Source organism: Schistocerca gregaria, chromosome 2 (assembly GCF_023897955.1).
Source record: "Schistocerca gregaria isolate iqSchGreg1 chromosome 2, iqSchGreg1.2, whole genome shotgun sequence".
NCBI classification, from domain to species: domain Eukaryota; kingdom Metazoa; phylum Arthropoda; class Insecta; order Orthoptera; family Acrididae; genus Schistocerca; species Schistocerca gregaria.
In genome coordinates this window covers 988528598-988542199 of record NC_064921.1, presented here as the reverse complement: position 1 = coordinate 988542199, position 13602 = coordinate 988528598, and the positions used below count along the sequence as shown (strand labels likewise).

Below are 13602 nucleotides of genomic sequence, written 5' to 3'. Positions count from 1 at the left end.
TCCCCTTCCTGGGACAATGAATTCACGGTGTTCTTATTTCAATTTCCAGGACTGTATTTTGAAGAGTTGCTCAATGTAGGTGAAAATACGATCAGCAATGTTTCAGATTTCGAGGTAGAGTGGGATAGGAATGATGATGGAAATAGGATCACATTTGAGGAAGTGGAGAAAATGGTCAATAGATTGCAGTGCAATAAAGTAGCTGGGGTGAATGAAATGAAGTCGGAACTCATCAAATACAGTGATATGTCAGGTCTTAAATGGCTACACAGGATAATTGAATTAGCCTGGGAGTCGGGACAGGTTCCATCAGACTGGACAAAAGCAGTAATCACACCAATCTTTAAACATGGAAACAGAAAAGATTGTAACAACTACAGCGGTATCTCTTTAATCAGCATTGTGGGTAAAATCTTCTCAGGTATTGTTGAAAGGAAAGTGCAAGTATTAGTTGAGGACCAATTGGATGAAAATCAGTGTGGGTTTAGGCCTCTTAGAGGTTGTCACGACCAGATCTTTAGCTTACGGCAAATAATGGAGAAGTGTTATGAGTGGAACAGGGAACTGTATCTATGCTTTATAGATCTAGAAAAGGCATATGACCGGGTTCCTAGGAGGAAGTTATTGTCTGTTCTACGAGATTATGGAATAGGAGGCAAACTTTTGCAAGCAATTAAAGGTCTTTACATGGATAGTCAGGCAGCAGTTAGAGTTGACAGTAAATTGAGTTCATGGTTCAGAGTAGTTTCAGGGGTAAGACAAGGCTGCAACCTGTCTCCACTGTTGTTCATATTATTTATGGATCATATGTTGAAAACAATACACTGGCTGGGTGAGATCAAGTTATGTGAACACAAATTAAGCAGTCTTGCATATGCGGATGGCTTAGTTGTGATGGCAGATTCGATTGAAAGTTTGCAAAGTAATACTTCAGAACTAGATCAGAAATGTAAGGACTATGGTATGAAGATTAGCATCTCCAAAACGAAAGTAATGCCAATGGGAAAGAAATATAAACGGATTGAGTGCCAAATAGGAGGAACGAAGTTAGAACAGGTGGACAGTTTCAAGTACTTTGGATGCATATTCTCACAGGATGCCAACAAGGTGAAAGAACTGGAAGCGAGGTGTAGCAAAGCTAATGCAGTGAGCGCTCAGCTACGATCTACTCTCTTCTGCAAGAAGGAAGTCAGTACCAAGACTAAGTTATCTGTGCACCGTTCAATCTTTCGACCAACTTTGTTGTATGGGAGCTAAAGCTGGGTGGATTCAGGTTACCTTATATACAAGGTTGAGGTTACGGATATGAAAGTACCTAGGATGATTGCAGGTACTAGCAGATGGGAGCAGTGGCAGAAGGGTGTCCACAATGAGGAAATCAAAGAAAAACTGGGAATGAACTCTATAAATGTAGCAGTCAGGATGAACAGGCTTAGTGGTGGGGTCATGTTACACGCATGGGAGAAGCAAGGTTACCCAAGAGACTCATGGGTTCAGCAGTAGAGGGTAGGAGGAGTCGGGGCAGACCAAGGAGAAGGTACCTGGATTCGGTTAAGAATGATTTTGAATTAATAGGTTTAACATCAGAAGAGGCACCAATGTTAGCAGTGAATAGTGGATCATGGAGAAATTTTATAAGGCGGCTATGCTTCAGACTGAACACTGAAAGGCATAATGTCTTAAATGATGATGATGATTATGATGATGATGAGAAATGGAACTGCGGTCAAAAGAAAAGGTATAACTGGGGTAAAAGTCCTCATTTGTTACCACAGTGACAATGAATCAACTGAATGATTAATATTTCTATTGTTAGTTTGCTCTTATGTCACCTTTGTCTTTCTCTAAAGATATTTGCCATTTATAATGTGTTTTAGTTTTGAAATATAATAAACAACAAATTAGTAACGGGTGTGATTAACTTGGTATACTGCACATGGTCTTGTTGTGAAGGCCACTGTGCCCAACAGAAGGCTAATAAATGTTTCATATACCTGTATTATATGCTCCGGATTTATTTCTTGCACCTCATGAAGAAAGTGAAATCTCTATGCCACAATAGCTTCATATTACATTATTACTTTTCTTCCAAATAATCTTTTCCACATGACGTAAACTTTTCTCAAAATAATACCAAAGGCTTGTCATACTGTCTGCCAGTTTCTTTCTGACATGAAACAATTAACTTTGTTAGTGCAAGGTACCTTTTCCTCAAAAAACAGTGATTCCTGCCCAAAATATGACAGAAGCACATTTCATTTCTTGCTTTAAAACATGTGTATGCTTTACAGCAGGAAAAAGTATTCCACACTTAGAAAAGTTGGTTGTTTCATGTATGTCTTTTACTCAACTACACTTTCATAAAAAAAAGGCCAATATTTGTCATGTGGGATTATTTCTTCTTGTATTTCAAAGCACAAGAAAAACAGAACTTCCTGCTGAATTTGCTGCCTCCCCCTCATTTGTCACTCTCTTCACTGTCATTTTGTAGAGATATTAAACAATTCTGCCTCTCTGTTAGTTGCTTTGCTGGCTGCTATTTAAGGACCACCATTTGTATAGAATCCATGGAATATTTACATGCAAACCTCTAGAGCAAAATGAACTGCTACACAGACTGAAAAGCCGAGTTGCCTAGAACTGCAGCAACACTGATGTGTTGTCATACACATATAAACAAAACCATCTGAAGTGCCTCGTTGTGCGCACACACAAAGTAACAGTGCAAAGCCCACTATAACTGTGGGTGATCTACTCTGAACTACAGTGACAGTTGTCAAAAAATTTACGAGTATTCACTTTTTGTAAATAATAGTTCAACACTGGTTTTTTTAATGATCTTGTGGGACTAGATGATCCATAAATCAAGTTTTATATATTTTCTGCGAAAGTGATGGTTTTCCTCGTTTATTGTTCGCCTTGTTTATGTTCCTAGTGAGACTCCCAATAAAAGCTGTCATTGTCGTATGTGGGTATTAATTTCTCCTGCATAACCAGTGACCCCTACATAAGCGTAGCTGTGCTGTGTAACACAGCTTTCCGGATAATCTGCTATGTGCCTTGACTTTTAATGTGCAATCATCTGCAATGGATACTCCCACTATGCCGGGAAGTGACATCAAACCAGATATAAAGAGGTTACTGTTTCTGGTGCTCTCATCCACATCGCAACAGCACACATGGCAAAGACTTACTGCCAGCTAGCTTGTGTGATTCTTCTGTGCCACACACGCAGTTGAGTGCCTTGCTGTTCAAGCCTGAACAATCTAAAATATGGTTGGTGATTCTGGAGAACATCAACACGTCACTGAAGCAGTTTATACAGGTAATCAGCAACCTGGACTACCGAGTGACCGCTTCAGTTTCAGGCATTATTTGCACCCATACCACTAATGAGTCTACTGTGCTCTCACAATGGGTTTAGTTGCTCACTGCATTAAACTGCCTGATCAAAAACTTATGCAAATATGTTCCATGAAAAACATGGTGACAAAAACACATCAGAGCTCTGGGGACATTTAGTTATTATGGCTGACACTAGTGTGATTTCTAATGATATATTGTTACATGTCTGGCAACGACGGCTGCCTTCAAAAATGCATTTAGCTTTGATAATGCACAAAAAAAACCTATACATCTGTTGCTGGCAGTGGCCGACAGGGTGCACACAATGCTAAACTGAATTGCTGTGGGGGCTGCGGTCTCGGCAACTACCAACATTCCAGCTGAATACACCAATGACCGCCAAGATCACATGAAGATGCTACACTTCATTGTGTTGCCCCCTCATACCAACACTCACCGAGCACGGCCAAAGAGCTCGTTAAGTCTATGCACAACAGTTGAGACGATGGCCAAACAGTTACAGGTTTTACAGTAAAGGACTGTCCCTAAAAACTTGACTTGCTCACAACATTTTTCTGTCCCTCAATCTCAAGATCACAGCCAATTTGAAGCTAGTTTCCCTAGTAACTGTTGGTGTCATAGATATTTAGGATGTCATGCTGCAAAGTGCTCAAAGCTGTGCACCCATCCAAACAGCCGGGACAATTTGGATTAGGCATGACAGATTGTAACACCTACAGACTGCACCGTACAGATGGCACAGATATCATCTATAGCAGTACAAAACCTGCTCAAATGATTAACACTGCTACTTCTGGTGTGCACTACAGCGGCACGGCACTTACATATTTCTGATGACATTTCTGATCTGGTTTTCTTGATCAACATCTACACGGAGGTCAAAAAACTGACTGTCTCGTGCACAGCTGATGTCAAGCCTTTAAGTTTAATGGCTGTAAACAATTCCATTATCCACACTCATGGTCACAAAAATCTAACGATCAATAGAGATTTTGGTACCCATTTCATCTGAAATTTTATTGTCGCTGAAGTCACTCAGTCTATTCAGTTTCTCGTTTTCTTTCAGATTTCACACTTTCTGTGGGCTTGACAAATCCATGTCTAATAAATAGGTTCGACAACTGCAAAGTGACTGAAATTCATGTTCGTTCTTGCTGTGTATGAGCCGTTCGCTCACTCTACCAGCAATCTTTCTCACACCACTGCCATGCAAGGGGACTACACAGTGAAATCACGGGCCCCACACCTGCAGATGACAGCCAAAAGACCTCACGTGAGGCAGCATGAGCACCACCAGTAGTCGCTAATCCCGCAGCCTTGCTTGCTTCTGTGGGGTCATGCGGCTGCAAATAGATCCAGAGTTTGCTAAAGAAATTATCTGAATCTCCGATGCCATGCTACTGCCTTGTGCCACTGCAGTGTGGAGCCACCAATTACTATTTCTGGCATCACCAGGAAGTGACCTCGACACCAGAGATCGCATTTTTGATGGTTTTGCAGGGACTGGCACTTTGTTTTGCATATTTGGGTGTTATCCTTTCATCTAACACTGTTACATGATAGACAAGTTCACAAAGAATGAGAGAGACTATACGGCCACTGCATTGTGATAAGTGACAAATATATTGTCACTGGCCCCTTGGCTGATGGTATCTACTTATTACTAGAGAAGTTATGCATTTTACATGATCTTCCAAATGTAATTGGTTACCCATAACTGAGATGGGGCTGGGCATTTTGAATTTTTACTGCAGTCATCTTCTGAGAAGGGTAAATGAGAACTCAAGTGGGCTCTGAAAATGGACAAGGCTTTTTGTGATTTACAAGTGTCTCTCACAGAGGCACAGCTTCTCGCCCATCTTTACCATCCTATCCACTGGCTACTGTTGTAGGTCCCAGAAAAATTGCAATTAAAGGCACTCTGCCCCAGAAAGTCAACAATCATTGGCAGCCGTTAAGCTAGCTCCTCTTTCCTTACAGCCAGGGCAAAGGAAATGGAGTGATTCAAATGGAGAGCTGTTGGTAATATACAAGAGTGTGAGGTATTTTTGCCCTCAAATCAAAGCTCGCCCAGTGATGATCTGTACGGATCACAAGGCAATCATGCCAGCTTTTAAAATGTCAGTGATAAATGTTCCCCTCTTCAATAAATGCACGGAAATGTATTCGTTTACTACTATTCTTGCATTTGTAGTTTGGTAAACATTTTGAACAACAATCTTGCCAAGGCCCAAGCAACAGAGCAACAATTGCAACTTTCACAAAATGATACTTTGCTGGGGCAGAGAATGAAGCAAGTCGTGATGCCAGATCTCAACTCTAAAATATGGTGTTACAACTCACAACAGAAGCCACAGCCCTAAGGCTCGCCACAATTTCGCAATGTGTTACTCGACAGTCTCTACAACCTGGCACATCCAGGTGCAAATGCTATGAATAAATTATTAACTGACCGTTTTGCGTGGCCCTCAATAAAGAAAAATGCTTGGGCCTGGGCTCATGCATGCTTCAGTGCCTGAGCTGCAAGGTGAGAGGCTGCTTTCATACAGACATCAGACATTTCTCTGAACTTCCAAGGAGGTTTGATCACATGCACATATGACTTTATTGGCCCTATGCCTCGCCTTCAGAAGTTCCAGGTATTTGTTCATGGCAGTTGACATATGCACGATAGGCAGAAACTATTCCAGTCACAGACATACCTGCCGAGATAATTATAAAAATGTTCAGAGTAAATTCATTAGTGGACTTTGGTTGTCCTCTCGATCTTACAACAGACCAGATCCAGCAATTTGAATCTTCACAACGAATTGTCTAAACTGTGCAGTTTCCAACAACACCACACTACAAGATGTCATCCTGTCAGCAATGGAATAGTTGAAAGGTGACATAGGACTTTAAAGCCCATTCTCATGTGTCACCCAGAGAAGCCCTAGAAACGCTTCCTTTGGCCCTTTTCGGGCTAAGGTTTGCTTATAAATCTAGCACGGGTGCACTACTGGCTGAAAAGGTTATGGGGAGCAGCTGAGGATTCCCACGGGCTACCTCTCACCTGCACCACTGCCATACCAGGAGGAACTGCCACTACTGGTACAGCAAATTCAGGAACATATTGCCAATATATATAGCCAGTGCTTTGCACTACAGCAAACGGCCAGTTTTTGTTGTACATAAGGCATTGGCAGACTGTTCCCATGTCACGCTCTGCACTGATTTGAGGTCCTCTTCAGCCCGCATACACCAGGCCTTTCCAAGTGTTGCAACAAAGGGACCACGCATTAGGCATTTTGCAAAATTACAAATGCAGTAAGGTATTTATCAAAGAGATGAAACCAACAAGGATCATACTGTCACCACCTTTGGACAGCACACCAATAGCTACTATTCCACAATGTCCTGACTCATCAACACAGACCTCAGCTACAGGGACAATGCTCACCTGTCCACATTTACAACAGCACCAATGTCACAACCAATCACCCGCAAAAGAGTTGGACAGCAAGTTAGGTTCAAGTACCCCTCTATACCAAGTGCTTTGCACTTTAAGGGGGGCGGGAGGGTGGGGGCAGCATAGGAATATACAATCAATTGATCAGGTTTTATATACGTCCTGTGAGAGTGTTGGTTGTTTCCTTTCTAGTGTATTTTTACCTTGTTCACGTGCGAGTTTGTCAATAAAAGAGACTGTTATTATATAGGGTTTCCCACATAAAACTAGTACACCTCAAGCCTGAGATTCAAGTAACGATGAACTAACTAAAATGAACAGATAATAGTAAAGTTAAAAATCATGTAGTTTCCTGTTTATAAGAGATACTGGACGTTTGGCCACGGACATCCAGGCATGGGAGACTTTGCGTGATAACATTACTAACACCACACTGCAATTCTGCAGGTTTCATGTTGTTCATTTTTTCCAGTAACGTTCTATTTAAGATAGTCTATTGTGCGAGACTTGTCAGCATAACCTTTGCTTTTTAGTGTGCCCCATAAATAAAAATCACGTGATGTTAAGTCTGGGGACTTTGGGGGCCAGGTGCCTCTATTGACAAGTCTGTCTTCAGGGGACATATTGGTGATGTGCACTATATTTTGGCTTGATGTGTCAGTAATAGCTCAGTCTTCTTGGAATACTGCATACAGCTTCTCTGCATCTGTTAACTGGGCATAGAAAGAGTCAAGGTTCTCTCTATACCTGGCACTGTTAAAGGCGTAATTGAAAAATACGGGGCCAATAATGTGTATGCAGGACAACACACGCCAAACAACTATCTTCTTTGAGTGGAGAGGTTCTTCATGCAGAATGTGTGGGTAGTCCTGCGACCAGTATCTGCAATTCTGGGAGTTTACATAACCTGACAAATGAAACCAGGTCTCATCAGACATGGAAGTGTAGTAAGAGGTCCAAGTACCTGTTAGCAGTTGATGTCAACAGCCAGTTACAATAATGAACTATCTTTTTTTTTTCCTGATCCTCAAATTTCAACTCTTGCACCACACTCACGTGACAGGCTTTTAATTTCATATCTTTTAGTACATGACACGATAGACGAGATACATCAACCTGCTGCGATAACCTCCTTACCAACTTGTGGGGACTTCTTGTAACGTCCATGTGAATTCTGTCTGTAGTTTCAGTGTTCCTCACTGTCAGTCACCTATTGTTCTGCACATTCTGAACAGATACTACAGCTCTCCATTTCTTCTACAGATCTTGAGCAGTGCTGGGTGTGGGGAGTTACCCACCCGGATACTTCACTTGAAACATTTCTTTATGTTCTTTGATGGAGCCTATCTTCATGTAACACAATGCAAACTGCTCTATTTCTATAATAACTCAACAACATGACATTCTCACAACTCAAGCACGAACATACAGCTGCATCACCTTTCTGATAAAAAGCAGTGAAGCCAAATTTCGAGACAAGTGTTGCTACTTCACATGCAATTCGACTACAGATGATTAACTAGTGCATGACACGTTCCATTTTTATGTGGGATACTCTCCTATAATCTAAACAGACGTTTTGATGAATTTGCTGTGTTTAGTTGCCAGCATATAATTGTCATCAATCACAACAAAGAATTGCTGTTAGTAAAGGAAATTTCAATGTACAGAATTCCATATTTGTACAAAGTAATAGCACCAATTGTTTCTTGTGCAAATTCAGTCCTCGAACTTACTTAACCTACTGTTCGTAAACATCTCGATGAAGATAAACATGTAATGATGTAATAAAGAATTCATTGCTGACTGCATTCTTCAGTTTCCTCTCCTCCTCCATATTAAAATAGTAAAATTTCTTCTATCTTTCATGCTCTTTTAACACATTAAGAAATTGACATTTCCCACAACCTAGAATTTTTGTTGTTTCATTTGACTGCTGCTGTCTTAAGTATCGTATGTTCCTGGAGAAAATTAGGCAAAAATAAATTACATTTGATCATCACTTCACTGCTGATTTTAATGAGTAGCACCAGATTTGTACAAGAGACTTTAAAGGATTAAAAAAACATAGTCATATGTACATCAGATCAGCAGGCATTACACCTTAATATTTTACAACACACAACATATAGTACATAATAGTTATAGTCCAGTTCTCCGATGATCAACCCAAGTGAATGGAGAGATAAATTGAAAGAGAACCAGAGGTTACTACACAAAAGACAAAGACAGCAAAAACATTGATTATTTACATTCTGTTATAAAAGGTGCTTCTATTCATCACAACATTATACAGTATAATACTCTTTCTGAAAACCTTTATCACCATCTCTGGTTACACAGACAGGAAGGAAGCTATTAGCCACTACTGCACACAGTATGAATCTGTATGACTTAGTTATTTTGAGGCACACAAAAATATGTTTATGAAATGATGGGAGCACAATCACTTTCATTAGGCTCTGTTTTTATGTTTGCTTCAATTTTTGTTAACTCCAGTGAAGTCATATCTATATCATCTCCCCAGATGTCTTCTTTTGGCTTTGTCTTTGAAGATTGTTTTAGTGACTCACCTGAAAAAAATTATAAGTAAGCCACACATTAAACCAGATTTGGAATACACACAGACAAAGTATGCTACTCTTGGTGAGGATTAAAAATAATTTCTGTATGGCCTTCTCCAATGAGAGTTAAAGTTTGAAACAACTGCAACAATAACCAAGTACCAGAAATACTCTTTCACTGAACCTGTAACAGCTGCTTACCTTTAATGTAGACTAAATATAAACCTCAACTTTAGTTTGTTTGAAGTTTGTAAAAATATAGTGCTGTTAATTATGAATATCTCAGTATAGTGAGCATTAGAATACATTCTTTCTTCAAACAAAATTGTTGAGTATTGTGAACGGAGGCCACTGCTCCAATCACTGTAAAGAAACAGCCAGCAGATTTTCATGATTCCATTGGCACTTTGTTCAGAGTGAGTGCATCTGATGGCAAAACATCCAAAAAACATTTTGCAGCCAGATAATCAAGGCTAAACACAGTGTGGCTCTCATGTGAATAACTCCAAACGTTCTGGAAATTTCGTGATCTGCCAAGGATGAAATATAATTCCATACACAGTGATTTATCCACGCACAAGATTTAGAAAACAAACTGTAACAAACACATGTTGATTGCCAGAGGCTGCCATCCAACTCAACTGATCATTTTAGCCATGGAAATTGCAGATGTGCGAAAAATATTTTTCTTTTAAAATGCATTAATGTTTCTTTTTGTTACTTCCTCATAAAACTGATTCAATAAAGAGGCATAAAATGTACTTGAGAAAGTTTTCTGTTTTTCAGACAACTGACAATATCCGCAATAAAAAGACATAATACCTTTTTCACCTGAACCGTGTTATGGATCACTATACCAGGCTCCATTCCTTTAAACTTTCTGATGTGAGTGCATTCTATTGGGAAACAGCATAAGGTGTTGGAAAAACATCGCCATTGTCATCATAGCTATGAAATGTTCGAAAAGACAAGTGCCGCTTTGTCTACGTTTGATTTCCAATTTTTCATCACAAATCCACAAGCCACAATTCAATTTGTAGTTTGGTAACAGTAGACCAAGTGCCACTTACTGATCTCTGGACCAGCGACAGTACGTGTAACCTGTGGCAATTTTCAGCTATTCTGCACATCCCCCTCCACTAACCACTGGCAGCCAATAATATTCATTCTCTTTCCGAGTGGTTAGCAGCAAGTTACAGTGAGAACCTCGCTCTTACATGCTGCACTATTGCCGTACTTCATGACAGCCGTATTATTCATTCAACTTCGGTTTTGTGTACAGACCAATGCCTTCTTTCCTTGGTCTGTGAGCTGTGTCGTATCTTTTTATTGCGGGTATTATCAGTTATTTGAAAAACAGAAAACTTTCACAAGTACATTTTATGCCTCTTTATTGAATCAGTTTTACGAGGAAGTAACTAAAAGAAACATTAATGCATTTTAAAAGAAAAATATTTTCCACGCATCTGCAATTTCCATGGCTAAAATTATCAGTTGAGTTGGATAGCAGCCTGTGGCAAATCAACATGTGTTTGTTGCAGTTTGTTTTCTAGGTCTTGTACATGGATAAATCACTGTGTATAGCATTTTATTTTATACTTGGCAGATCACGAAATTTTTTTGCTTTTTTTTTTTTGTAGCAGTATAGGTGTGAATGTGTACCTGTAAATGTTTAAGTGCAATTAAAAAATGAGCCAGGTGATGGCAATAAATGTGAAGTGCTTCACAAGCAGGCGAGGACGATTATTTACCACATTTATAACTTTTTGAAAGTGAATATGAAAGTTGATGTCCTACTGTTGACATCTGAAGACACAAGAATGTACTCCAGAACCATATATTGTTGGCAAGCATTGTTTTTATGACTGACTTTTTCATGTCATTCATAATATCATCAGTGTGCAACCATTGTAGCTTCAGTACACACTCAATCCTTCCAAAATCACTGTCACTCAGCAAAAAGCTGTGCCCTGGAAGACATAATGCAAAGTAATCTTTCCTAACGTAGGGTTATTTACCTACACCGTTACAAACAACGCGACTATTTTATGTTACAATTTCGGCTTCCTCATAAGTCTGACCAAAGAATAAGTTCCATTTCCAGTAACATAGTCTCCTGTGGTTTTTTGAGACAGCTGCCAACCTCTTATCCATTATTGGACCTGCTAATCATAACATTCACAATGTTACGTGTACTGCTGCTGGTCCAGAGATCAGTAAGTGGCACTTGGTCTATTGTTACCAAACTACAAATTGAATTGTGGCACATAGTATTAGGTCTGTAAACACCACACACGAAGTTGCAAGAACGTTTGGAGTTATTCACATGAGAGCCGCACTGTGGTTAGCCTTCATTATATGGATGCAAAATGTTTTTGGGAATTGTCCAAAGAGACGAAAAGAGAGAATTCCTTGGAACAAAAATGCTGGAAAAACTAATAACAAGCTGAAAAGTTGACACAGAAAAGGACAAAATAAATTGACTAAAAACAAAAGAAATTGCAATGAGAAAGGACAAACCTCTAAGCATTTTTACAAAAAAATTGGGACTGCAGTTGAAATAAGCATTCAGAAACTGGAAAAAAGAAAGACCTTCCCACCCCTTGAAATTGATTGAACCTTTAATTCCACTGTGCCCAAGAGGAAAACTGATTTCCAAAGAAAAAGTCAAAATCCCTTCTGCCATTGATCCCAAAAGATGCAAGGCAAACATACTGGTCTTTTCAAGTGATACTAATGTGTAAGATGACATTGAGAGTTTCAGTGGACAAGTGGTGACTATGGCCGCCAAACATTAGCTTTGCCATCAAAACTTATTAAGTGACTATGTTCCTTGATTTTAGTCTGTATTATTCCACATGTTTTTGCGTGCATAACATTCAACTAATAAGTAACACACATACATCCAATCGTTTCATTAGTTCTAGTTCATTTATCCATCTATCGACAACAGTGACTCAATTAACCACATTGGTGACACCGAGCTTCTGTGTACTGTATCAACGATTGTGCATTCACTATAAGCAGTGGATCAGCTGCCATCCAACGATCTGATTTGGTGTGCCCTGTACCCACTTCAGATTTCGACTGTGAAGCCTATGTGCCATCACTGATGCAAGAGCCATATATGACAGATTGTGTACATTTCCTTTCATCTACACCACAAATGATACATTTAACCTATCCCGGACCTCAATGGTGGGAACAGTGTATACCACCTGCTTCGTTCACTCAAGGTCACGCCAACCCTAGTGCTTTGAATACTGCACAGTATCATGATTTTTTGTCTATGAACCCTGATGTTACTGCACATTGTACGAATGTGTGATATGCATCGCTACCTGTGTTTAGTGTTCAGCACATTAGGGGCGGCTACCGACAATACCACAGTGCATTGTGCGATTGCCAGATCTGCTCTGTGCATATACCCCTGTTTTCTCTGCCAGCTGTGGCTGGCGCGCGCGCGCGCACGCGCACACACACACACACACACACACACACACACACACACACACACACACACACACACTGGTCAACCATGGGCACAAGCCATTCACACTACATTCCTTCTGAGGTTTTGATCCCGCCCCACCCATGGAAATCTGGGCAACGCTGTGTACCCAACTCTTGCTCCACATGCTCCCCTGCCAATACACTTTCAAACAACCATGGTCGTCTCTTCTGCACTGGGCGACCATGTGCCTACCATCTCATGCTCTCATGCATCTTATGTGGCCACTGACTTGACCTGTCCATCCGGACCTTGGCGACACACTGCTCTGACCTTTGACCCTGCACGACATTTTCAATCCAGATTTTACTTCTGCCAATGTATCGATCTCCCCTTGGCTGCCCACATCTCACGATACACCAGTTCATCCATACCTAGACAGCATGTTATGATGAGCAGCGTTCAAAAACTGCCGTTCCTGCAGAAAGACAATCCCAAGATATGGTTTGCATTGGTACACAAATTACTCGGCATACATTATATCAGTGATGACACATGATTCATCTGCTTTGTTATTATCACACTGACCTCATCAGCAATTTGGCGCTTTGCCCTCTCACCTAGCCTAAGTATGCCACCGCTAACACTACTGTTATCAAATGCCTATCACGTCCTGAAGAGGTCACTCATCATATCATTCACAATGAACATCTGGGTTCCTGAACTCCATCAAAACTCTAGCGCCACATTTCAGTCCAAGTGGATGCTGTAGT

The 13602-nt window shown here is 40.3% G+C and overlaps 1 protein-coding gene across 1 annotated transcript in view; it reads right to left on the bottom strand.

Moving 5' to 3' along the window:
- Positions 1 to 8803: 8803 nt before the first annotated feature.
- Positions 8804 to 13602, bottom strand: part of LOC126335481 (DNA primase large subunit) — a 73538-nt gene continuing 68739 nt past the window's right edge. Inside the window, exon 10 of the mRNA XM_049998800.1 lies at positions 8804 to 9387. Coding sequence (XP_049854757.1) covers positions 9239 to 9387 — 149 coding nt within the window. The 3' untranslated portion in view covers positions 8804 to 9238. The remainder of the gene's footprint in view (positions 9388 to 13602) is intronic.